Raw genomic sequence first — 27,343 nt, 5'->3', positions numbered from 1 at the left:
AAAGAACAAAACACAGGGCTTTCATCTTGAAACAAAGGATGCCACATCTGTGACAAACAACCACGCAAAGCCACAAATCAAAGATGGAGAAAGTTAAAACTCACCTTGATGTTTATCTATTTCACTTCCATGGTCAGTTGTCTAAATGTGATCTTCATCAGCCATATCTTTCCTCAAAATAAGCTACTTCTTTCGTCTGCAGATGGAAAGATCTAATTCACTAGAAGCCTGAGGTAAATGATCAAAGCACAAACTCAAAATACCCCATAGAAAGCTTATTATATTGGATCCTGTTTCTTTTATCACAATACCTGAATTCATATGAGACACTTATCTTGATGCTAAAGGAAGTGATTTCAAAAGAGCCTCTGTACAGTGGGTAAAATAGCAGCAATTAATTCAAATTAATTTAGCATGTAATTTTAGACCATTATTCATAACATCTATTTGCACACTATCATGTTGTTCAAAACATGTATGACTTTATTTTCGTGCTGCTTTTTATAAATCTTTACCTTAAAGGTATAGCGGAGGATGTTTTACTTCCTGGTGGGTAGTCTAAACTATTAGTCCTCCTAATTGTCAATCATTCTGGTGAATCAATCAAACTTTTCAAAAAGTGGAGAGGGCGGGTCTTATCTAAAATTTGGAAAGATCCTCCGCTATACCTTTAACGATGGATGAGGACCGGGGCTGTCAAACTCCAAAACGGACCAAAAGCACCACAAAACCACGATAAAAGTGATCCATGTGATGGTATTCCAAGACTTGTGAAGTCATACAATAGCTCTGTGTGAGGAAGAAAAAGAAATGTTGTTAGTTATTAAAAATCTTAATTTGGCTTGATAAATCTCCATGTTTTCTTGGATGTTTTTGTTCTTCATATTACTAATATGAATGTTCTAAGCAACATTATAATTTCCTTTTTAGAATAATACAAGGCAAAGAGTAAGAGTACAAATGAAGAAATAGATGTACAGATAAACTAATGAATTTGAGAATTCAACCAAGCCGTTTATAATGTCACTGCTGTCACACTTAAGTTTGTGATATGCCGTATCCATAGCTACCTTCATGTTATCATTATTAAACTATTTTCAGACATACCTGAGCTGGTTTGTATATTGTGTATGACAACACATGTCGGATGTATATGTATGTATAATAACCTGTAGGAAGGATTCATGACTTGAAATGTAATTAACTAAAGAATAGTAGCCTAGGCTATGCACATTTACCGACCCAGATCCATACTGAGTCTTGTACAACGATTTCAGATTTAAAACGACCTAACAGTGCCAATTTTCATTTGTGAAAGCTCGAGCTGCTTGTATTTCATTGCCGAGAGACACAGAAAGTGAGCCTGCAGCAACAGTGACTGTATAAGACAGTGCAAGGAGGCAGGATTGCACAGGTAGGCATGTGAATTAATTCCTTTTGTTAGCACATCAGAAGTGCATTGTTATTTACCTCCAAGCTGTTTGTTTTAGTTCTGAGGATTTAACTCGCCGATTTGTGTACGTGGAGCAGGTAGTCTGTGTTTTACAGGCAGGCTTTCTGCTTTAGAGCAGTACGCGATGTACAAGAAGAGAGAGCAAATTGCTTGTTAAATGTATTTTACTGAGATGTGACACTACTGCCCTCCAGTGGTGCCATATGGATATGACTATATTATTGTGCATTACTAATGCAGCATTAGGGCAAAAGGGGTTTCAAAATGGGGTCCGGGGACCCCCAGGGGGCCATAAGGAAATGCTAGAGGGACTATGGAAATGTTTAGAGAAAACAGTGTAAAACATTTTTTTATAAATAGATAATTAAAAAGATTAATTAAAATAATGACATAAATAAAAAAAATTATAAATATTAGATTTGTTTTTAAATTGATATTAATGAATGGATAAAATAAATTATAACATTTAAATAAATAAAAAATAGATTAAACAATACAAATTTGATTAAAATAAACAAATATATAATATAATAATATAATAATCATTATAGTAGCCTATAGTGAGCAGGATAAAACATAAATCAACAAAATATTTTCCAAATAATATTTTACACAAATCTATTGCTGCCATAGAGTGTTTGCACCTACGTCACGGTTTGGTCAGTTACCCGGATGCGCGGCCATATTGGAGATACTCCATGTAAACAACAGCTTGGATTGCAGTTTATGTACTACTGAACACATTGTTACACTAATTTATGATATCTAAACCACGCAAAAAACACATGGAAGCTGCTAAATCATATAGACAAGGACTTCGTAAGAAGGAAAGAGCGCGAAATGTTGACAAACTAAACTTAATATGTGGTAAACGAGCTAGCTTCTTAGTCGTGGACTGACGACCCAACAATTCTTCCTTCTATTTCTTATCCCGACATAGACTGGTAGTCCAAATCCGATTTTTGTTCATATCCGATTGAAATCTGATCAGAATTAGCAAACGTGAACAGCAAAAAAATCACATGAAATCCGTTTCAAGCTACATCCATATGTGGTTTGAAATCCTATTCATGAAATCCACTTCAGTCTGAACGCTCTGATCAGACTGATTCGCGTGGTTTTTGTGACTTTCTCAAGCCACGTAAAATGTGAACGTTAGATGTTGTTATAGGAAACATGCTGAAAGTCACTGCCGAAACAAGGCTGTGCTGCTGCAAAGTGCCGGACGAGCAGAAAATTATTATTTTTGAAACTGGCGGAGACAAGAGTGCGGAAAAAATCTGTGCATAGTACCAGCCTCCTACAGATCTGCAGCAGGCTCAAGACGCAGAAGTCCAGCGCGGCGGCTACAGATTTCCATGTTGTAAAATTTAAATAAGACAACATCTCTATTGCAAATGCAAACCCCTTCATCAACTTAACATCATTTCCATAGAAACCAATGCAGATATTCCAGAAAACGAAAGAGCTGCATGGACACACAAATCGATCTGAACAGTGGCGATATACAGTGTGGACATCATTTTAGATCAGATTCCAATCGAATACAAAAATATTCGGATTTGGACTGACAGTGTGAACGTAGCCATAGTGAACTACTTTACGTCAACATTTTAGCCATAGTCAACGCTTCATTTACACATGTGGTTGAAGAGCTGATGCTGTGCCTCTCTCAACCACAAACGCCTTCTTTCCTCAGTTTTTTGCACTCTTCTCTTTAACTTTTGACAGTCTATATACTCCAAATGTTTTTCCCGGTGTGAACCGATTAGTACAGACCAAAACGCAACCATTTTTCAGCAGCAATAATAAAGTAAATTTGAGAGTCCATTCAGTTCAGTGGCATTGTTTACGTTCAGTGCCTCCAATATGGCCGACTTCCGGATTGATGACGTGTTGTGAAAACCCTCTATTGAAATTTTAGGATGGGGGTCCCTCGCATGAGAATGATCATTTATGGGGTTCTGTTACATCTAAAAGATGGATACAGTAGGGTTATATAAGCAAGAAGGTCTAGCCTACCTAGAGATTCTTCTTCATCACACTGGAAGTTTCCCGGTATGTGTAGGAGTGGGTCCCATCCGAAGCATACGTTTTAAATTGGCTTCTTTGCTCAAGTTGGCTCATAGCATAGCTATAGCCTACATTAAAATTTAACAGGGGGACAAACAAGATTCCATTAAGTTTACTGACAACGTTACCATGTCACAACCACATTTATTGTTTGAATTTCATTATCACATTTTCAAAATTTTAAACCTCAGACTTAGTTTCTCTTTTTTTGTATTTGTTTAAAAAATAACCTGCTTGTCTTGTCTTTAGGTGCGTTGTCAGTGTCCTCTTTGCTCCTTGCTCCTTGTGTGCTGAGAAAATGGACGTGTGGCGTGATAACAGTGTCTCACTGGCCCCGTTTACACTAGTGTGTAGTTTTAAAATGGCGTTTTAAAATGAAAACGATCCTCGTCTATACTGGTGTTTCCACTGAGTTTCAGAAACGATCTCCGTCCACACTACACTACCGAATACGCATGTCACATGACTGTTCATGCACACTGGGCATGTGCGCACAATTGTAAAAAGTTGCCTCTTGCTCATGTAAGCAGCTGCGGTATTAAAATGCAAAGTTTAAAGGGTTAGTTCACCCAAAAATGAGAATTCTGTCAGTAATTACTCACCCTCATGTTGTTCCAACCCCGTAAGACTTTCGTTCATCTTTGGAACACAAATGAAGATATGTTTGATTAAATCTGAGAACTGGCTCACTCCTTCATAGGCTACTAGGTAATTGCAACTGCTGGCCCAGAAGAGTTAGTAAAGACATCGTTAAAATAGTCCAAGTGACTACAGTGGCTCAACCATAAGTTTATCAAGCGACGAGAATACTTTTTGTGTGCAAAAAAACCCCGTTCACTCATTGGTTTCTCACGATTCGGACATCCAGGAAATGCACACTTTAGAACCATTTTAAACACTGCATCGAGACCCATCTGTGTCATCTTCTCAGTTCTCGCGCATGCGTCGTGGCGCTCTAGTGGACTCAAGTCAGAGAGGCCCACACGGAAGAAAATGAATAGTTGAATAAAGTCGTTATTTTGGGGGGTTTTGCGCACAAAAAGTATTCTCGTCGCTTGGGTGTAATGGGTGAGCCACTGTAGTCACTTGAACTATTTTAACGATGTTTTTACTAACTTTTCTGGACCGGCAGGATGAAATTACATAGAAGCCTATGAAGGAGTGAGACAGCTCTCAGATTTCATCAAAATATCTTAATTTGTGTTCCGAAGATGAACGAAGGTTTTACGGGGGTTGGATGGCCTTTCCTGTAGCTCAAACAGTAGAGCGTTGGAGCTTGCACTGCCAAGGTCATGGGTTCAATTCCCAGGGAAAGCAAGAACTGATAAGTATTTAATATGTGTATCTTGAAATGCAATGTAAGTTGCTTTGGATAAAAGCGTCTGCCAAATGTAAATGTGAACTAACCCTTTAACTGCACAGTGCACACTGGCTGCTAAAAAGGACCACAAAGTCATGAAAGCTTGCAGTTCCATCTCCTTGTGATTGTTTACACGGTCGGCGAGGCGGGTATGTTACAGAGCCTTTGAGAGAGACGGCTCCGAGCTGCATTTCCCCTAAAGCATTGTAAGCCTAAACTGATCGTAGAATAGGGAGACCAGATTTCTCATGGTGGAATACCGGACGGGATGGAAAAGCTGTTTCCTCACAAAAGCTTATGCAGATTGGTACTGGTATGACATCACTTTGTAGGCAACACGAGGATATATAGATAAAAACTGAAAGAGTTGTCAGAAGCTTAGTGATGGCGACGTGGGACCGTGTAGTTCATTTATAGCCTACCTTTAGCTTTTTACTTACCTAACTTGAGCTTTTTCACTCCATTTGAGTAGCCTACACCAACAGTTTGACTGTGGTAAAACTCGCATTTCATGTCTGTGGTGTTAGAACCCAATATCTGAGTGGCAAAAACATAAAAAATTAAATAATCAGACTGTCTATCCTAAAGTAAATTATGAATACTGAATTGTAATTATGTAATCATGTATTTTTGGTTTAAAATGTATTGAATGTAACATGGTTGATGCTATAGCCTATACTAAGATTTAGTAATGAATGTTAGATTGAAAAAAGTAAATATATTAAATAGGATCACTAAATGTATAATTATATTAAAATATTCAGTCCTTTAGGCTGTGCTTGTTTGTATGGATGAATGTATAGGCCTATATGTATGTAGACTGCAAAAGAGTTAGGCTACTAACTTTACAAACATTTCATTCAAAAAGAATTTCTGAATTGCCATAAACGGAGGAAGGTCTGTTTTTCACTCACATGATGTAGATAGCTACAACCAACAAGGGCTAATGGGGCCATAATAATCAGCCAAACCATGACTCTATGCTGGTTATGACCTGGGAAATATAAAATCATGGTTATTGCTTCAGTTGCCAATGGAAGAATTTGATCAATTCATGCAGTTGAGGGATGTAGGTTGAGAAGTTTAATAGCTGTAAGAGTATTGCCTTTAGCTTCTATAAATTCCAGCTGTGAGACTGCTGCTTTAAAAATTTGATGTAAATATAAAGTGATGAACAATGGACGTAAATTGGAGTGGATGTCATTACTCTTAGTTCAGCAACAGAACGAAAGCATTGTTTAGTTTGTGTGTGTGTGTGTGTGTGTGTGTGTGTATGCGGCAGTATCCTGGTGTGTGAGTAATCTTAGCGCAGCCCCTGACTGGAGGCACATTTCTAATGACCGCCATCCCTCAGCCGTCCCGCCACTCCTCACTAGAGACACTGTGATGCAATAAACACTCGCTCTCTTCAAGCATGTCATTGGCCCCCAGCTACTTGTCGTCTTGCTTTAAAAATAGATTGTTCCTTGAGCTGATTTTGTGCAGCTGTGTTGATGTAAAGACGCGGTTTGACACTGGTGAACCACAGCTGTCTAGAAATTCAGCTTTAATTTCAATATCTTTTTTTTTTTTAAGCTATACAAGGGTTATTTCGGTTGAGAAGCTTATGATTAGTCATAAATCATGTATGGTATTCAGGAGTGAAATACCGACCACTGCAAGCTGTCCTGTTTAGTCTTTTTTAATGCTGCATGATTGCCAATGGGGAGTCGTCATGACATGTCAAACAGCTACACGTGTTTCCTGCAGCATGACATGCTATACTTCATCTTTATGTTAAACTACTTTTTTTTTTTATTCTTGGATAATTATTATTATACATCCAGATATGACGTTATGAACTGAGGGACTACAAAGAGCATTATATTACTTCAAAATGGTATTTGTCACACTTAAGTGATCTGCAAAAAGGTGACTGAAATACAGTTACAGAACCTAAAATGCTAAAAAGGACCCGGGCTAGTTGTCATTTTTTTGGTGAATTAAATTCTCCCAACCAAAAAATTCAGAACACATTGAAATAAAGCCACATTGACATACATTCACACAACTATACAGTAGCATATAAATAGATTTCATATTATAATAAAGTTGTATTACATTTTCGAACACATTCAAGAGAGGGATATTTTGGGGCATATTTTGGGGATATCTTTCATGTGTTTTAGGGTTTTTTAAATAATCATTTTTATAAACCAAAACAATAGTTTGATAATTAACACTTAAAATGCTATAAATATAGATATAATATAGATTATTGACACGCTCCCATTATGAAAACTTCCTATACAGAAATTACCTTTAAAAAACATACCCACCATGAGACAATTTTGTTGTACTAAATAATTCGGTCACCCCTTCCTCTATATTTGAATTCATACCTAAAGACTTTACATTGGAAATGGAAAAGTTCACAGCTATAAGCATATTATCTCCAATTAACGTAACATTTGTAGTGGTGTGATAAAATATCTTCCCATTTTCACAGGACACGTTAACGCTGTGCTAATCGTTTTAACAACCACTTTCATTTGCCATTTTGCTCCGTCCATACTACGGTTACCTTTAACAGCTTTGATATTGTGTTTTTCTGTATGTTATTGTTTTATTTGTCAGTGTTGCCTGTAGGGTTCAGAGTGCTGGGTAATCTGCAGCTGTGTGTGAATTGTAGACTTGGGGGTAAGAGCTCCAGCATGTACCAGGTGCCAGATGGCTCCATCAACAGACACACATGCCCATGCGCGCGCGCACACACACACACACACACACACACACACACACACACACTTCACAGAATAAGACCACAGAAAGCCTCTCCAAACCCAGACCACCGAGTAGTCACACAAACAACCATTTCTATCCTCACAGCAAGTCCGACACACACAGAGCTGCGGGAGTGAAAACCGTTTTGTGTTCTCTTGCAGTCTGTGTTAGTTGTTTAAAGATTATTTGTCCAAAAAAAAATCATATCATTCAGGACTTCATATCATTCCAAACCTGTGATGTCATTTTTTCTATGACACACAAAGGACAATTTTGAAGAATTTCCAAGCAGCCCTTTTTGCTACATGATAGTTCATAATGACCACTGGCTGTCAAGCTCCAAAAAGGGCAAGGCACCATAAAAGCAGTCTATGCAATGGAGTCTAATATGCAATCCATGCCATAGACCTATAGAGACTTTTTGGAGTTTCACAGTCACTAAGAAATGTCATTGTACAGGAAAAAGTATGTTTTAACTCTTTTTTGTGTATGTTCCACTCACAACAGCATACTGGTTTGAAATGGAATCAGGAATGGAATTTTTTATGACAGCATTTTTTCATTTAAAACGCTAATTCTCTTTTTCATCCACTCAAACTAAGGAATCATTTAGCTTTCCATACCTGATTGTTCAATAACTCTTAGGTGCTTTGCTTCCTGTAGTTAACAGATTGCACTCACACCGTCCTTGCCGAAGTTGCCACGTCGCTCTGTAGTCTCCAGAAGGAGCAGACAAGCTGAATAAGAGCACATATGGCTGGAAACAGAGCTCCCCATAGCAGCCTTGATTCACAGCAAGATGTGCGAGATACCTGGGAGTGCATCTGACCTCTGTTAATTCACGTTAACAGAAGTAACGCTTGAGGAGATGCACCGGGAGGTATACTTGTTTTAATATGTTGGAACAATGATAGCATCTGCCTTATGGGCTTTGTGTTGTTTAACCAGTACCCAGTCAATCTGTGATCTTGAGATTCAATTTCCACAGCAAAAAGGGAACAGATCACACGTTTACATTAAGGCAAAATTGGTTTTTTATTATATTCTCTTTTGGTTCTCTTTTTTTTTTTTAGAAAAACAAAATCTAGTATACTAAAAGACAATTGGAAAAATAGGAAAGCCCCAAGAAAAGGCAAGCTGAAATTATAGGAAGAGCACTGGCATACCTTTACCCCAAAACTACAAAGCGTAAAGCCTATGGTCAACAAGACCAGACCCGAAGACCGATTGTCTTATTGACGTAATCTTGCATAATACAAGCTGTGGCCATGATTGTCAGAGCAGCACCAGAACTCTGGTGTTAGTCAAACAGAATTAGAGACAGAGGCCTGATGCCTAAGATCAGCGTCTTGCCTTTAGGGAGCTCGGTCCTCAACAACTTCAGTCACTTCTTCCAATTTAGCACAAATTTGGTTTGGATCAACAAGGCTCTGTTTACTTGTGGACATGCCACTATTAAGAGACTCTGCTCTGGATTTATTGGATATAAATGAGGCGAAGAAAGAATGGAGGCCACGGACTACATCAGCTACAAATAAATACATTTTAAAAATCGACCTAAATGTCACAGACCACACCAGGTCTGAGACAATCTGTGATCTGAAAAACAGACATGTAAGGCATCAGTCGAACGATATGTGGTTGATACAGGGTAAAAGTATGACAGCGTAAAGGCAGAAAACCAAAGGACAATCGCATTTATAGCACGTATGCTCTGTAAAAATGGCTTTAAACACATCACAGTGAATAAGAACAGCATGATAGCTCAATCTCATAAAGCTATGTTCGGATCCCCTTATATTGAAAAATAGATAAAATATGAAAGGTGTGCGGGATTACATGGAATGCTTTAAATTGGAAAAATACAGCTCGCAATAAACACACATACTGGATTCTTATGGGTAAGATTAGCATACTGCATATTTTCCCTCATTTTTGCATTTGTTTAAAAAAGACTTTTTACACAGAATTTAGAAAATAAATAAATTTGTGGCCATACATCAATTCTAAGTTGTGTATATATATATATATATATATATATATATATATATATATATATATATATATATATATATGTATGTATGTATGTATATGTATATATATATGTATATATGTACAGTATATATATATATATATATATATATATATATATATCAGTATTTATATATACTGTGTGCCATTTCATATGAACAAGATTATAATGGGGAAATACTTAAGCAGATGATTTTGGAATTTCTCACTATATTCTTTAGTCTTTTACTATATACAAACAAGGTCCTTGGACAGGCAATGCCCATTGCGCAGTGCTTTTAAATTTGTGTGAAAATAATAACCTCGTCTGTTCTGCCGGTATGAAGGGGATGAGATAATGTCATAATTCTGTATTAAAAACAGAGCGAATCATACAATCTTCCCCTTCAAAACATCACTTCCAAAACAAAGCATTAACCACCTAGGCACTCTTTCAGTCTTATTCCAATAGGCATCCTTTTGAAGTCTGCTGAGATGGCTACATACGAAAAAACAAAACAAATGTTTCTCCATTTTGTAAGTCCGAAGCAACTGCGTGTGTGCATTTTAATCCTAAAGTCAATGGTGTGTTGTTGGTTTCATTTTGGCTTCCCACCAACTCTTCCTTTGGTCCCTCTGCTGGATCAAGTCTTTGGATTTGTCTGTGGAGATGAGAAGAGACTGAAACATCTCAACTGGCACATATGGTGGGAATATCCCTGGTTGGAGAATGGCTGCTCTCCTGTTGGGAGTTTGGGGGTGACGGAGAGCAAACCAAAGAGCTTTTATCATGACATCATGATCGATATCCCTTAAGGTTCAAATTTAGGCACAATATCACAATAACTTTGAGTAAACAAGTCTTCAGGTGAACGCCCATTCTAAACAATCAAGAGCAATAAATTACAGATCATCTGCTCCACTGAAAAAAATCCTGTATTTTTTTTTTCTTCTCATTTGTTGGTCGATTGTGTCCACATTCCCCTGCTTGGGCTGATAGTTTAGGTCTCAGCCGGTTCCGCTTTTACCTGGATGAAGTGGGAGGCGGATATCTGCATGGTGACCGGCAGTTCCTGCAGACCTTGAGAGACCTCCGACAGCTCTTTGTCCTCAGGCTCTGGATGCAGGGCCACTTGTCCCCTCACTTCCAGCTCCTCCACAGGGGTGAGGCCCTCACTGGGGCTGCTGGCCAGCTGCGAGCTCATGTCTGAGTGTCCGTTGAGGGTCTGGCCCAGTTCCTGTCCTGCACTGTTGATGATCACAGTTCTGTAGCTCAGCTCCGCCACTCCATCCTCGAACTCCTCTTTGCAGAATGAGGCCAGGCTAGGGTTGCTGTTGACCAGAGATTGGAGGTAATGTGGGTCTAGGATCTCCTCCTTCACCTGCAGGTTTTGAAGTTCACTGGGCTTCAGGACAGTGGCGATGACCGTTCCGGGCTGCTGGGCCACTACGGGCTGCCCGTTGGCATTGAGGGTGACCAAGCGGGTGATGCCGTTAAGAGACCCGGCTTGCTGTGTTGTGGTGACCCCTCCACTGGATGAGCTCAGAGTGGACATGAGGAGCTGCTGGTGCTGGATGCTGTCTGTCGTCAGAGAGGCGGTCTGGATAGTGAGCACATCTTTACCCCCGGGGCTGGAGGAAGGCACAGTGTGGAGAATGACCCGAGGCGGTGAGGTATGAGTGGGGGAATCCCCATTGGTCAGAACAGAGGACAGCGGCAGGGTCTGCAGGGTGACTGAACCTCCTCCGTGAGCTCCTGACGTGAGGACCATGGGAACTGACCCTGGCATATTTATAGTCCTGAGAGAGAGAGAGAGAGAGAGAAGGGCATGGGGTTACAAAGCGGGAACACCTTCGCTGAAACCAGAGACAGTATATAGAAGAGATTACTTTATTGAGAAATGATAAAGCTCAATATAGTGTAATATAATTCCTTTCCTTGTTTTAGTTAAGTGGCAACATGATTTAACTAAAATAAGGGAACAAATTCTTAATTTGTGGCCAAAATATCTTGTTTTCCTCCCCCTGCATGTCATATACAAGGCTCTGTAATTCATATTACTGCCTAGGAAAAGTGTTACAAATTATCACTAATGTACATTTTGGTTTAGATGCTGTTGCCTAAGAAGGTAGCCAAATATGTAGGCAGCAAAGATAACAAGGCAACTTACTAGATTTAGGAAAAAACTGTGCATTATAATTTGTTTTAACTTTCACTTGTGTGTGAGGTTGTCTGTTTATGAATTAGTATACACACACACAAACTCACCTTAAGGAGTGTGTAGGTGCTGGGACAGCAGCCCCTTGATTTGGCTGCAGAACATGGACCGTCTGCATCATCTGTTCTGCTTGTTTTCCATTGCTGTTCAGACTTGGACTCATCTCTCTCTTCAAGGACTTCAACTGCGCACTCTTCCCCTGGGCACGCGATGAACCGCGGCCCACTGCCCGTCCGTGAGGAGCAGACCTGTGCCCTCCGTAGCCAGAACTGCCGTCGTCCCCTTGGCTATCATCCTCATCAATAATAACCAGATCTGAGGGCATCTCCTTAAACTGGTAAACAAGCCTCTGTCCTTCAACCTTGGCCAGAATACCCCTCTGGTAATAGTACCTGAAAAAGAGCAAGAGGAAGCAGGAGGTCAGGAAAAGCAATTCCTCTGGCATGATTGGTCCCTTTGGGTGAAGTGTTTGTAACCATTGGCTCACCTGAGCGCTCTGCCCATGGTTTCGTAGTTCATATCAGGCTTGTTTTTGTGCTTGCCCCACAACTTGGAGACGGCCTTGGAGTCCACCAGCTTAAAAATGCCTTTCTCTCTCTGCGTCCATTTGATGTATTTGGGACAGGTGTTTTTGTCTTGCAGCAAGGCCAGGAGGAACTCCCACAGGTAGATAGTGTTGCCTACAAGAATAAGGGTCTTTTATATTTCTCTGACGACTCATTAAAAGTTTAGATTTATAAAAAAGCTTAAACAACTTTCATATTTCACATGCGAATCCACAGGTCTTATTTAACCAGCAGAACTGGCAGAGGTGCAATTATTGTATTCTTTCTCATAACCTTAATAAATCAATTCTCCCTTCATGGTAGCCTAACGACGGGCTGGATATTAATTAGAGGGGCCTGGCACTAGATTATTCTTGTTTGTCATGTGCTTTGGTCAGAAGTGGTTAAAAACAGCTACCCCGGCAGTGCGAGAGCCATAGAGAGAACAGGCCGGCGTGTCAAGGTGATGTATATGTATGCGTCCGGCCTCCTCTCTGAGCTGGGAATGGGGCGCATGCATAAGGGGCCTCTATCAGGACAGCATCGATGTGCCCTCCAGCCTGCAATCACTTTTAGTTCCCTCACAAACGCAGCACTTTGAGAGCACCTCATCAATTAAGCAGTCGCAACACTGCCTCTCTCTGGCAGTATAAGCGACTCATGATGCATTCAGGAGAGAGAAAAGCGATAGCTTCCAACTTTTTCTCCTTTACTACCGTGCGGTGACCCGAGATAGCGCTTACCTTTGCCCTCTTTGCTCTTCTTCTTAAGCGGGAGAGTTGGATTGGTGATGGGAGAACAGGGCCGCACTGGTCTTGGTTTGCGCACTGCAGGATGATTACAAGAAAATAGTTACCTCCCAGACCGTCAGATCAACTAAATATATGTTAACAACAAATTTCAAAATAAGAAAATGGTCTTTGGTCTCATCTTCAGCTTTTAGTATAATGCAGCAAAAAAGAAACAAATCAAAAAAGGTGTACACTGCCTTCTACTGGAGGATTGTGGTACCTTTGGTTTTCCTGACAGGCTTGGAAAGGTTCTTTTGAGGGATTTCATCCATAGAGGACGTCTCCTCATCCAGGGGACAATCCATGCAGCCGTTTGAGAGCTGCTCTGGACGCAGGGAAATGTAGGTCAGGTCTGATTCCAGCATAGTCCCATATGTGTGAACTACAGAAGGGCAGAGTTCAAGTATTAGAATGCTTGTTTGCTTAAACATTCACAGACAAGACTGAAATGAGAAATAGTATCAGTATGTGTGCCAAGTGATTTTAAGCGGTCTTCCCACAATCATTAAAAAAAAAAAAAAAAAAAAAAGGACCATGTAAACTGACAGTGAGTCATCACATACTCATGCGTTTCTCATCCAGGATGTTATTGGGGGATTCCATGTTCAACAGGGCCTCAGCCGCCTCGATGGTCTCCATATTGTCCTCTCCGCCTGAGACAGAGGTCTCTACTGTGGATAAAACATTTACATCAATTGACAAACATTAACTTTGGGTTTCACTATTATGGGTTTCACTTAAAAGTGTTTGAGAGTAGTTTTCTTGGATATTTAAAGAACAAATCAATAAAGGTGATTTGTCACGCTGTCCATTATGGTTTTAATGTTTTTATAAGTCATATACAAATGTGTAATACGTTTTTGTTTATTTATTGTGAGTTAAATGACAATTTCACACTAAATTATCTTTTTTAATATTATTTTCTTATTAAATAGGAACACACTACAGTTCAAAACTCTGGTGGCAGAAAGATTTTTTTTTAAATAAATGAATACTCTTATTCAGCAAGGATGCATTAAACTGATGAAATTGGACATTTTTTATTTCAAATAAATGCTGTTCTTTTGAACTGTCATCAAAGAATCCTGACAAAAATGTATCATGGTTTCCACAAGGATACCTGGATTAAGCAGCACAACAGTTTTCAACATTGATAATAAAAATATATTTCTCTTGAGCAGGAAATCAGCATATTAGATTGATTCTGAAGGATCATGTGACACTAAAGACTGGAATAATGACCGCTGAAAATTCAGCTTTGCCATCACAGGGAAACAATACATTTTAAAAGATATTCAAATAGAAAACAGTTATATTGTAATAGTATTTTACAATGTTACTGTTTTTCTTGTATTTTAATTAAATAAATGCAGCCCTGGTGAGCATAAGAGACTTCAAAGACTTTCAAAAACATTAAAAAGTCGTGTTGTGGACTGCTTCAGGTGCGAGGAATACTGGGATTTATTTGTATTTTTTTTAAAAACATGCCATCTATAATTGTGATCACTTATTGGACTCACCAGACAGCCCTACATCTCCCATGATGTTCTCTTCCACCACATCCTGAATGGCGTCCACCATGATGCCATTAGTCACCTCATCTGCCTCCAGTCCAGAGTACACCTGCATGAGGTCGGCAGCGGGCACCTGCTCCACGATCACCGCTGGGAACACTGAAGGGTCGTCCAGCTGTGGGAGAACAAACAGAGAGATAAATGCACCATTGATCTAAAATCAACCGCCATGCAGTGCTTTCAGCAGAAAGGCAGTAAAGTGCACCATAATTGCTTTAAAACACATAAATTTGCCCCTTCCCTGCAGATGAAAGCTTCAAATCCACAATCGTCCAGGTTACTCATTCTCACAGAGGCAGAAGTTAATGGCCCATTCATAATGGCTTTAACCTGAGCCGGTTCAGTCACTTGGTTGGACTCTTACTATGTGTCAGTATAACAATAAGGCTAGAGACAAGCCTGTTGTATCATGTGATTTAATGATGTAAGCACAAACGTATCATAGTTCCAGTAAGGTCCTTTAGACATGACCCTGTTTGCTCCCGGAGTAATGAGCTTCATGCCAAAAACACCATTTCAGGCTTCCTCATTTCCACCAGCATTCCTGAGTGAGGGTGGAGATCACATTGAGGGAAAAGAGGAAATGGTTGGTACTGGACTCAAGCCACAAGAGACCATTACTCACCCCCCACCAGAGTCAACACTGCCAAAATACACCAACATACTTAATAAAAGATGTCTTTATGCTTTCTTATTCTTTTAGGCAGTCTAGACGAGTCAGGCATGTTAGTAAAATCAACGTGAAGGGTTACATAAAAAAATAAAAGACAACACACACACAATCCATTTCCAGGGAAAACTGAGCATCGCTGAGTTAGTGTGACTGTGTGTGTGTGTGTGTGTGTGTGTGTGTGTGTGTGTGTGTGTGTGTGTGTGTGTGTGTGTGTGTGTGTGTGTGTGTGTGTGTGTGTGTGTCTAACCGAATCTCATTAGCCGGCTAGCAGCTCTCATTAGGCCTTCGGATAAGTGCAAGCTATGCAAAACATGTCAGAATAATAAGTGAACATTGACAGAGCGGGAATAATTCAAGAGAAACTACAGTCTGATCGAAGTCTGGTGACCTTTATTTTGACACTTGTAAGAGGGCCGCTTAAATTATGCAACTGTTCATTGTGAGCCTTGTGCCGATCCTCCCTATACGCAAAGTACACAAGTTGCGTAGGGACCCAGAACACCAGGGGGACCCCGTTGCTTTCAAAGATGATTTAAGTAGCGTTTCACTATATAGGCTAATGTAAACAGGACGGTCATACTGCGGATTCAACTTGGAGTCATGTGGAAATTTCTTTTTTTTAATACTTAATGATTTAATCTTTTTAATTACTGTTTTGGACACGGACATCGTACAGTGTGGCAGATAATGGCGTGTCTTGACATATGGCTAAGGCTTCCAAATGAACCAATCAGTCCAGAGCAGGAAAATGAAAGAAAAAGCACCAATGACATGAAGCAAAAGAGCAAGATTGTATGTATTTTTGTAATATTTTAACTTATTAGTCTTATTTAGTCTCGATAAACCATGCAATTCATTTATTAAGTCCACTGATTCGATAGAAATGCCCCATTAAGCAATGTAATTTTCAGTTTGTGTCAGTACACATCAATAATCAAAACGTTCTTATACATATTTTAAGAAATAAACACATTCCTGTTCAGTCATACAAGCGGTCGTGTGACTCCTGTCAGTGCTTTAAAAACAATGTGCATTAGTCTAACGTTGGCCTATTTAGAGAATTATTGAAGCTATATTTTTTGTGTAAATACTTTTATCTCTTATATGAATGTGATATTTAAATAAAAACTAGAAAAAAAAATGTATTGAAACGTTACTGATATCATGCATCTGCACTGTTTTAGGCACTAACATGGGCCCCTTAAGTTTTGCTTAGGGCCCCCAGAGGTTTAGGACCGGCATTAAAGACAAGTGATTGCTTTTCCACAGGGACTACATTTTAGGATTTATTCTGCCCTTTTTTTAAATTCACTAGGAATACATGAATGTATGTGTCTGTTGTGTCATGTAACCACTAGATGGCAGTAGAATGCAGTTTTTCACCTTTCCAGTTGTACAACTGTATGAAGATGATCAAAACAGGAACAACATGCAAAGTCACAAATGTTTTTGCTTGTTCCTGGCCAAAGAAATTAATCACATACACGCACGCACGCACAAACAAACACACTTAACAATAACTGATCAATGTAATACAGTACAGCAGGAATGCTTGAAATATTGTCTCTTTGGAAACAATATTGTGAAACACATAAGCCATCTTACATCTTCCTTTGGCAGGATTTTCTGTTTTTGTTCCATCATGCTTGGACTATTTGCTGTTGTTATGGCATTTCCCCCCAGAGACTCAATGGGTTTGGCTTTCCAAATCTCAGTTCAAGGCCAGAATAATTCATTCAGTAGTGTAACACAAACTCCAAACTACTATAAACAGATTCAATGGCGAAATCGTTTGAGGATGCATAATAGAATTTAGCTATTGCTAAATTGAACACTTTAGCTACTGTTTAATCTGGATATACACCACTGTTCAAAGGTTTGGGGTCTGTAAAACTACATTCAATTGATCAAAAATACTATAAAACAGAAATATTGTGAAATTTTTACAATTGTTTGGTATTTACAGGCCATCTGTTCAGGGTGTCCCCTGCCTGGGGCCCAGATGCTGGGATGGATGAACGAGCTGATGGATTGATGTTTTCTATTTTAATACATATTCCTGTGATGTCACAGCTGAATTTTCAGCAGCATCATTACTCCAGTCTTCAGTGTCACACGAGCCATAGAAATCATTTTAATATGCTGATTTGGTGCTCAAGAAACATTTATTATTATCATCAATGTTGAAAACAGTTGTGCTGCTTAACATTTTTGTGGAAACTGATACTTTTTTTTTTTCAGGATTCTTCTGTGAATAGAAAGTTTAAAAGAACAGCATTTATTTGAAACAGAAATATTTTGAAATATTTTAATTGTCTTTACTGCAACTTTTGATCGATTTAATGTGTCCTTACTGAACTAAAGTATTAATTTCTTTAAAATATAAAAATTCTTACTGACCCCAATTTTTGAAACGCTGGTGTACACCAACTAAATGTTAGATTTCTGTATGCGTTGTTCATCAGTATACTAAGAGAAGAGTTTTAACAAGGCTAGACAGACACCCGGTGAATCCCATAAGCCATGACTGCTGAGAACGTGAGAAATGTATTCTGTGCATTCGTTCAGTCGCTGCCTTGTGTCCTGCCATACCTTGGAACTACAGACATCAGATATCAGGATTATGCAAAAATCTTTGGTGATCGGTTTACATAGCCTCTCTCATACTGCCAAACAGGTAAATGCAAAATAGCAGAGCATGTCTGTTAAAATGAAAAATGTCTTGCAATAAATGCTTTTGTCATTTGACCACTTTATGATGTAAATCGAACAGGTCTGCACTGATAAATATTATATTTAAATGTTAATTCAGCTTTTTTTCCCTTTTTTTTAAAGTAAATATCTTAATCTTGCACATTAGTAAAAAAGAGTAAAGCTTCTCTATTTTTTTTTAAAACAGACTATCATAAACCTTTAACATCCTCTTTTTTTTTTCAGAATTATCAACCACATTTCTAAAAGGGAAACATCAGATAAAGATCAGTTATTTGAATACTTGAGTTCTGTGTTCCTACTGTGTGCATAAACCTGATAACATGCGCCTTGTTCTGCAGTTCCACTCTCTTCTGCTTTAACTGATGCTAACCCACTGATACAATACAAGACCCTCACTTGCAATGTTGGAGACTACATGGAGTTATTTGATGATTCTCTGTGCACTAACCAGGCGTAATGCCACAGGTTTTCAGTAATAAGCAATTCGTCTGTTGACCGCTAAAGCTGCGTGATGTCACGTCATCACAGCTATAGGACATGTATGATGTAGCAAAGAGAAGTTATGTAAGCCTGGCTCTGTCATAGAGCAGGTGATTTTATAGACTGTTGATGCAAAACAGCTAGAGTGTGTACTTGTTAAAAATGCTCTGATGCCAAAAAGCATAGCCTTTGCCACACAAGAAACTCTGACAGCCAAACTACAGTGTATTGAAGAAATTCCACTATTAATGATGTCTTTGACATGCACTACCATTCAAACGTATTTTATGCTCACCAAGGCTGCATTCATTTGACCAAAAATACAGTGACATTTTATTTTTATATATTTTAAAATGTAATTTATTCCAGTGATGGCAAAGCTGAATTTTTAGCAGCCATTATTCCAGTCAGTTTCACATGATCTTACAGAAATCATTCTAATATGATGATTTGGTGTTCAAGAAATTTGGTGTAGAAAATAGTTGCGCGGCTTATTTTGTGGAAACCATGATTAATTTCTTTTAAGCATTCATTGATGAATATAAAGTTCAAAAGAATAGCACTTATTTGAAATATACACTGCAAAAAATTATATGATCAATAAGTTATGACAACATATGCTATTACATTGCCTTAACTCATCAAAAAAAGTTAAGCAATTTCTTACTTTTTTATAAGCTATACAAGATTCAGCTCATTGTTTTAAGTCAGTTTCATGTAATTTAAGTTGAAATGACTTAAACTTCCAAGTTGATTGTACTTAATTTAAGGCAGCAGCTCTTTTTTTCAGTGTAGAACTTCTGTAACATTCTAAATGTCTTTAATATCACATTTTATCAATTGAATATTTCCTTGCTGAATAAAAATATAAATATAAATATATATAAATATAAATATAAATATATATATGAACAAAGTGCATTAAGGCCAGACAAGACAAATGACTTAATTGAGTGCTCGTTTATATAATGTCAAGTAGTAGTGAGATGTTTGATTAATTATAGTTTACATTGTTATACACACAATGTTGTCTTTGTTTACTAAACTAATTAAAATAACTGATATGATTCCTATATTTGCTATCTCTCACCCAATACATTATGCTTTTAAAATAATTTAAGAGGTAATGTATTTTACCTAACCCTTTTATAAATACCTTTAATATTAAAATAACTTTAAAATGTCCTTTTTACACACTCTAACCTCAAATTATCATTCCACTGTACTGTGGATACTTGCCCAATACTTGCAATCGGCCCCTAAAATGTGATCGGTGATCCCTATTTTTATAACCTAACAAATAAGTAAGCTTGCACACACAAAGCTCATTCTGAAAACCTGACGATGCAAGAAAACCCTGTTTATACGAGAAATTATTTTGTTTTGACATCAACAGACATGCACATGAGACATGCGCATACTAAATAAGTCACCAGAACGTTGGTGAAGGTGTTTACATACAGAGTGAAAATGAGGTCATGGGTAAAAATGTAGTTGTGCCAGTTGTTTTCTTGCTTAAAACGTTTACAGCACTTAAGAGGTTGTAACATTATGTTGTCGGGCTAATCTGTGATTATCAGTGTAAGATTGTGCATGTAAATGCATTAAGTGACTTTGGAGATCTGGATCTAGTACAGAACTGCTGTTGCGTGCTGAAGCTGAAGTCTGACACGGTGCCTTAATATCATTTCACTCCCATTACACGACAACTTGACTTATGGGAGTAATTATTGACTCTGCAAAGTCCAGCGCGGCTAATCATTATGGTCCAGAGAAGCATCTGGACATATTTCACAGCACCCATGTGTGGAAAACCCAGCACACACAGTGAGAAGAGTCTAGGTTTATCTTGTGCAGTCCCCCAAAAAGCCCCTCTATTGTTAGCAGTGGGAGTCAAAGATATCTGAGACTGTCGGGGCGACTGGTCGAGCATATTTACGAGGGTGCTGTAATAGAGTGAGGGGACTTAGGGAGTGACCGAAAAGCCAACGTCATGTAAAAACAATAGTAGATTTCTGGGTGGAACAGGACTCTTCTCCCACGCTGCAACAAGTTAGGCAGGTTAGGCCTGAATCTAGATTTCAGTTCCCTTTCAGTCAGTAAGGGAAGAGGCCGGTCACACCAGACCCATTCACATGACTGCACAAACACACGCTTAAGATTAAGATCATGATTCTAGTCATCTCAACTCAGAGAGAGTAGACAGAACAAACCAAAACACAATAGTACGACGGCTCGCTGGTATCCACAAATACAATGGCCCAAAAAGGATTTGGACACTTAAAGGCACATTATGCAGTTTCCGTTTTTCTCAAACAGCGACCCCTAGAGTCGCTGTGGAGTACTTGTATTTAACGTTACTGACGTAAATACCACTAACGCAGAGCCGTCTCTGCACTCTTCCGACCGCGCTTTCTTCGTCGACTCTGCCATGATTCACGTCTGAAATGCGAGCTAGTATCTTCCATAGAGGCTGCTTCATATGTTGTTGATGTATGTGACGTCGTGCCATAAAGCAAGTTGTGATTCTCGTGAGATTTGTCAGGGCGCCACCTCTCAAACTTGCATTGCTGGTTTTGCCAGCGGCGTCCCGTCCCCCCCGCTTTGCTATCGGGATGATTCGCCCTACTACGAGTTTGTTTACCATTGAAATGATTTCGAAGCTGTTATATTAAGGTACAAATCTTGCATAGTGTGCCTTTAAGCCACATTTACAACTGTATAAATGTATTACAAAAAAATCCAAGAGGCACTTAGATGGCTTGGCTCCACATTATATTTATCCGCATTGTTAATTCCTTATACCCTAAACCGCAGATTGAGCTCCTCAAAATCAAATTTGCTGGCTGTTCCTCAAACCTGCTTCAGACCAATGGGTGACAGGGCTTTTACTGTCTATGCATAAATCAAACTTTTAAAATATATTTAAATATAAAACAGTTATTTTCAGTTGTAATTACATCTTATAAATTTACTGTTTTTACTGTATTTTGATCAAACAAATGCAGCCTTGGTGAGCATAAGAGACTTCTAAAACATTAAAAAATCTCACAGACCCCAAACTAGTAGTGAAAATTGCTGAAAACGAAGACAAAATATCTTGGACATTGTCAAACTTTGTGGAACATGTTTATCCCAGGACACCTGTGTAAACTTGAGGAAAACTAACTTGAAATAACAGAAAAAGTGGCTCAGAAATGTTAGTCCTGAGAAAAGCCACTTGATTTGATATATTGTATCCAGTGCAATGAAATTCAAGTATACGTAAAGTGTGACTTAAGTGTCCAAATACTTTTTGGGGCCACTGTATGCAACATAATTAAGCGTCCTGAAGCTGAAATGCTACTTTCATTCTCAACTAGGTTTTCGTATAAGAATTCAAACACACTGAGTTCAGACTGACTGGCGATTCGTACATCTCAGTCTTTCCATCTGAACCCTGCCAGAAACCCACACAGTGATCTCCCAACCCTCTCCTTGCACTCTTAATGTTCCACCTTCCTCCCTTCTCTTCATGCCCAGCATCAAAGGCACAGACCTTTGAAAAACCATTGTCCCCATTTTAAGACCCCGCCTGTGCAGCTGGATAGACAAAAAGAGTCCCTAAACACAGAAACCAAGTTTACGTGCCTAATAACAAAGATTGCTGATGCCAAAATATTTCAGTGCTTCCAGGTCAACGATGAAGGGCCGATCAGAATATTCTCACACAGAAAACAACAAATGTGGTTGTGATGTACCTGATTGATTTCATCCATCCCATTGCTGGCGAACTCAAAGACAAGCTCGCTTGACTGGACCGCAGTGGTCATGGTGTTGTAGGGAGAGAGAGAGGGTAGGACACAGGATGACAGGCAGAGGGTTCCTACCCCTCCACGCACTCCCCGGACGCTTTGCACCACACCCCTCGGCACAGGAAGCACTCTGAAGCAGGAACACTGCTGAGGTAATCTGCTGCTTTCACAAAATGAGAGGCACTGTTAGGTAAAAACAGAGTTCCCTTTTTTGGTCCTGCACGCTGCTGACTTTTTTTTCCTCCAGATGACGAACAGGGTGGCGGAGGACTCAGGGCAACGGTACTGCGTGATGGAGGAGGTTTCTCGCTCCAGCTGTGTCTGGGGCATCTAAACCTTCAAGAGAGAAACAGAGAGGAAAAGGAACATTAGGAAACTGCGACCGAGCAAAATGGGCTGTGTCACATTATCAGAGAGAGAGAGGGCTGGGATGGCCGGACGAGCCTGAGACAGTACCGCTGGGACTGAGGCGAGAGGCTAATTTTCTGACTCTATGAAACGTTCGCTCACTGCTGGGGAGACTTTCGGCTCACCAATCCCATTCTTGGCTCCGAACGCCCAAAGCTGCCTCAAAGACAGACTCTGAGGAAGTCTGGCCGGGCAAAATTAAAAAGGACGAGTGGAAAACGTACTCTGCTTTCCAGCAACACATTCATCACTGGCACGCTTCGTTTTCTTTGGCTCTGACTCCTGTTTACCCTCTGAGATCATAACAATACAACTGTTGCATCACTGTGTCGCCCTTTATTCACTTGGAATCACAATATATATATCAGCCAATTATTTAAAATAATATTTTAAACGTCATTTTTAAATATTCAAAGTAAAAAAAAAAAAACTACTTTATTTTTTTTAATTACTTCAAAATACTATTTTAAATAATTTGCCAATGACACAGATCATTTAAATATATTTACAATATTTCTATTATTTAAGATTATTTTAATTATTATTTAAAATAATATTTTAAATATTTAGTTAATTATTTAAAATAAATCAATTGTTTTTGTTTTGTAATACAAAATAATACAGAATTTTAATTTATCAGTTATCGACCATACCATGAAAATAATCGGCTAATAGATATCAGGTAGAATTCTAATATTGGTATAGTACTAATATCATTCACACTATTCTGATTGAATGATGTTTCAAATGATGGACAAAAATCACTAAAAGCAGCGAGACAGCTGGTCTACTTTCATTTTGAATGCCTGGTTTAATTCGTCAAGGTTCAGATGTATAAGTGAACCTCTTCAGTGGCAAAGCGGAGGAAGGGATGAGGGGCATGGATCACCACAGGATATGAGATCACCCAGCCTGATCAAAGGGGTACTGTAAACAAGGTTTGGTTATCAGAGTAGAAGGGCCCAAACACACCCTCATCCAAAGTCCACATTCACTCCTCACACTGAAGCCAGCTGAACTACGGAAACCCAAAAACACAAGAATCACAGGCCTATGAGAGAAAGAGTACCCTCTTCCCAGCCTTAAGGTGGCGAGAAGGAACAGAAGGGTCTGCAATCTGGTTAAAGATTAAACGAGTGCTGTGGGGAGAGGAGGGAAGGTTTGGACGAACCACTGAAGGGGGGTGTAAAATGGCAGGCAGTGGAGCGGCCCTCGTCTCCTCTGTGGCAGGGTGGGGCTTGTTTGCTTTGAAACGACAGTGTGTGTGTGTCAACAAGTGCATACCAGGTTGAATGGTGTCTGGGGGTTGGGGTAGGTGGGGTGGGTGGGTACAAGGGTTTAATGGGGGCAGTTAAAGAGAATAGGAAAGATAGGTCCGTGTGGGTGTAGGTGGCAGGGAGCTCAAACAAATGTTCTGTTTAGCTCAGTCTCTGCCCAAGACCTCTGTAGCAGCTGGAGTCTCGTCTTCAACATGTGGCCTTGTGCGGCCTTGTCTCTACAAGAGAGGAACATGATGGTGTATCCCATGACAGAGAGGCCCAACCTATTATTAGCACTAACCAAACTAGGTGGTTGCTATGGTGTTCTGGTAGGTTTCTAGGGGCTTACGTCAAATAAAAAGAGGTCATCCTCAAGTCTCTTTGATGATCTGGTAGAGTATGAGTATATTAAGAGAGATATTAAAATTCTGTATGATACTAATACTAAATTAATAATTATTATTTTCATGTTAATGGCCAATAACCAACAAACGGCTCATATTATACTTTTAAACTGTTATGTCTAAATAAATAAAACAAATGCTACAAGTGCTACATTATAATGTACAGTATGAAGAAAAGAAAAAGTCATAGGCCCATATATATCTAAGATAGTCTGCCGCTCAAAAGGTTGGTGTAGTTACGATTTTGTAATGTTTCGGTCTCTTATGCTCACCAAGGCTACATCATGATCCTTCAGAAATCATTATAATATGCTGCTTTGGTGCTCAAGAAACATTTCTTATTATTACCGATACTGAAAACACTTGTTTTGCTTAATATTTTTGCCAAAACCTTGATGCATTTTTTTAGGATTCATTCTTTCAAAAGTTCAAGAGAACAGTATTTATTTGAAACAGAAATCTTTTGTAACATTAGAAATGTCTTTACTGTAACCTTTAATCAATTTAATGTGTCCTTGCTGAATAAAAGTACTCTTTTTTTTTCTTTTTTTCTTTTTTTTTCTTTAAAAAAATTAAATAATTAACAAATATCGGCATCTCTATATGTTGGTTTTCTAAATATGGCAAGGGTTCCTACTTCAATTTCTAAGGCAAATCTATGGGGTATTTTAGAGCACTTTATATCAAGTAAAAGCACATTTCTTCTCAACAAACTGCACATATCCGTAGTATAAACAGTGCTAACAATTATAATCACAACTATACTGATACCAGGCAAATCAAGACCACACAGAGTGGGTCATGCCTACCTCTGCAGTCTGGGAAAGCACTCGCCCATGAAGTCTCCGTAGTGCGAGCCAAGGGTCAGAAGTCGCCAAACAACAGCATGGCTGAGTTCTGCCTCCTCCTTTACAGACTAGCTCAAAATGGTCTCATGTCATTTTCGGTTCTTCTTTCCAATTCAAAAAGCTCTCCATACCTCAAACTACAGCTGCATATACCACAGCCAAAGCTCGCAGCTTGAAATTCTATTAGACGATCTTGCCATGGTCTACAACCCTGCTTTGGAGTAATTAAGTAATTCACACCACTTGACGGTGATGTGCTGGCAAATGAAAGCGTGATATGGGATTGATGAGAACGTTTCACACAGAGAGATGAGCCTGGTGGGGAGCAAAATCGTGCAAATCTGTGATCGCATGCACCATGCTGCTCTCCGTGCTGATTCCCAGTTGTATATAACAAGACCTCGTGCCGGGCACACGGTGAGTGATCTACGCCACCGTGACGGCAGCCTGCAAACGATACAAGGGGATGCGACAACAGTTGTCTATAGTCCCAATATGTGCACACAAACAAAGGCCTGCTGCACGTCATCCAGAGGCGCCGAGAGGGAGGTAGAGTTACTCAGTACTCAAGACTTCAGTAAGCAAACACTCCAGGGTGGGGCTTGCATGGAATCACTCCATGGCTGAGGTCTGCCAAGGATACACACTCAGCAAACAAGGTAAAACTATGAGGTGTACATGAAAAACGTCTGTCCGAGTCCTAATGCAGCAGCTGGTACAAGTCTGGCAAAGCGCCTAGTCTGTGTTGTCAAAACAAGTAAACATGAAGCAAGACGCTGCCTAAAATGTTGGACAGAATAACCAGTTTTGAAGGGAGAATGATTACGAACAAATACATCTTACCCTATTGACCCTGTCGACCCACCCGCCCCTGTAGCGTCCTCAGCTGAGTTCAGTGTTGACCATGAAAGGATGTAATTTAATCCAACCGAATGACTAAGCCATGAGTCACCCTGACAATGGAATTCAATCAAGAAGCAAGCAAATTCAAACACGAATGATCATCTAACATAGGTGAGCGGTTTGATGGGAATGCTTATGGATTCAAGATGTGGTGTGATCGTGAGCTGCCTTATTCTGATGACATCACTAGGATGGATGGAAATGGTTTTGAAGAGGGCGAAGCAATCTCTAGTTACTCTGTGGGGAGTGACGTCATGGCAATGTGATGTCAGCACATTTGAGAAAAACTAGTCTCAAAATAGCTTGGGATACTATAGGCTTTTGGAGAGACACTGACTAAGAGAAAGCGAGAGGAAAGTGAAGCTCTTTTCTTGCTAGGTCAGGAAGGAGGACTGGCATTCCTGGCATTCCTGGAATTTCAGAACATGCCAGTCTTGAGCGTTTTAGCAAAAACACACTCCACAATGCTCACTCCAACAGCAAAATGTGACATTAAAACACCTCCAGTGAGCCAGTGAACATATATGTGTCGTGTGAGACATCTGAAGGCTTGTTCTTCTCACTTACTAAAGGGAAGAGAAACCCTGAGGGTGGAATTATGCCAAAAGCAGCCTTTAAATCAATATGGAGGACAAAGCCTCTTTTAACAGGGTCATCTGCTTGACTCAGCAGAACATGGATGTTTTTAGCCCAGTTCCTGTGAGGATGTGATGCTTCAACTAAAGTGAAGTCCTGTAATGCGGTGATAATAAACTTAGGGACTATGGATAATGAACTTGAATGTACTCAACTATATGGTCACATATCATTTAAACTGTCTTGACAATAGTTACTAGACTGCTGCTGCTTTATGTCCAAGTAATCCCAATATTTTAAACTTCACAGTACACAGCACCAATTTTGAATAATATACAACTGAACAACCTTTTTAAAATATTTAATATTAATACTGTTCAAAAGTTTGGGGGCAGTAAGATTGTTTTATTGTTTTTACAGTCTCTTATGCTCACCAAGGCTGCATTTGTAAGGCTGCAAAAATAGAACAAAACCAGTAATATTATGAAATATGAT

The 27,343-nt window shown here is 39.3% G+C and overlaps 1 protein-coding gene and 1 long non-coding RNA gene across 4 annotated transcripts in view; both read right to left on the bottom strand.

The window, feature by feature from the left end:
- Nucleotides 1–27,343, bottom strand: part of LOC309504937 — a 414,587-nt gene that overhangs the window by 374,083 nt on the left and 13,161 nt on the right. The gene's annotated exons all lie outside the window — the stretch shown is intronic.
- elf1 (E74-like ETS transcription factor 1) overlaps nt 8,666–27,343 on the bottom strand; it is a 40,288-nt gene continuing 21,610 nt past the window's right edge. For all 3 annotated transcript variants that reach the window (XM_082178208.1, XM_082178209.1, XM_082178210.1), the window contains 8 exons: nt 22,397–22,786; nt 14,735–14,903; nt 13,778–13,885; nt 13,435–13,596; nt 13,167–13,250; nt 12,366–12,558; nt 11,929–12,270; nt 8,666–11,459 (listed from right to left, as the gene is read on the bottom strand). In XM_082178208.1, the coding sequence (XP_082034334.1) occupies nt 10,661–11,459; nt 11,929–12,270; nt 12,366–12,558; nt 13,167–13,250; nt 13,435–13,596; nt 13,778–13,885; nt 14,735–14,903; nt 22,397–22,468 (1,929 nt within the window). In that variant the 5' untranslated portion in view covers nt 22,469–22,786 and the 3' untranslated portion in view covers nt 8,666–10,660. The remainder of the gene's footprint in view (nt 11,460–11,928; nt 12,271–12,365; nt 12,559–13,166; nt 13,251–13,434; nt 13,597–13,777; nt 13,886–14,734; nt 14,904–22,396; nt 22,787–27,343) is intronic.

The sequence above is a fragment of the Leuciscus leuciscus genome (assembly GCF_965113295.1).
Source record: "Leuciscus leuciscus genome assembly, chromosome: 8".
In the NCBI taxonomy this organism is placed as follows: domain Eukaryota; kingdom Metazoa; phylum Chordata; class Actinopteri; order Cypriniformes; family Leuciscidae; genus Leuciscus; species Leuciscus leuciscus.
This window is presented reverse-complemented; position numbering and strand designations above follow the sequence as displayed.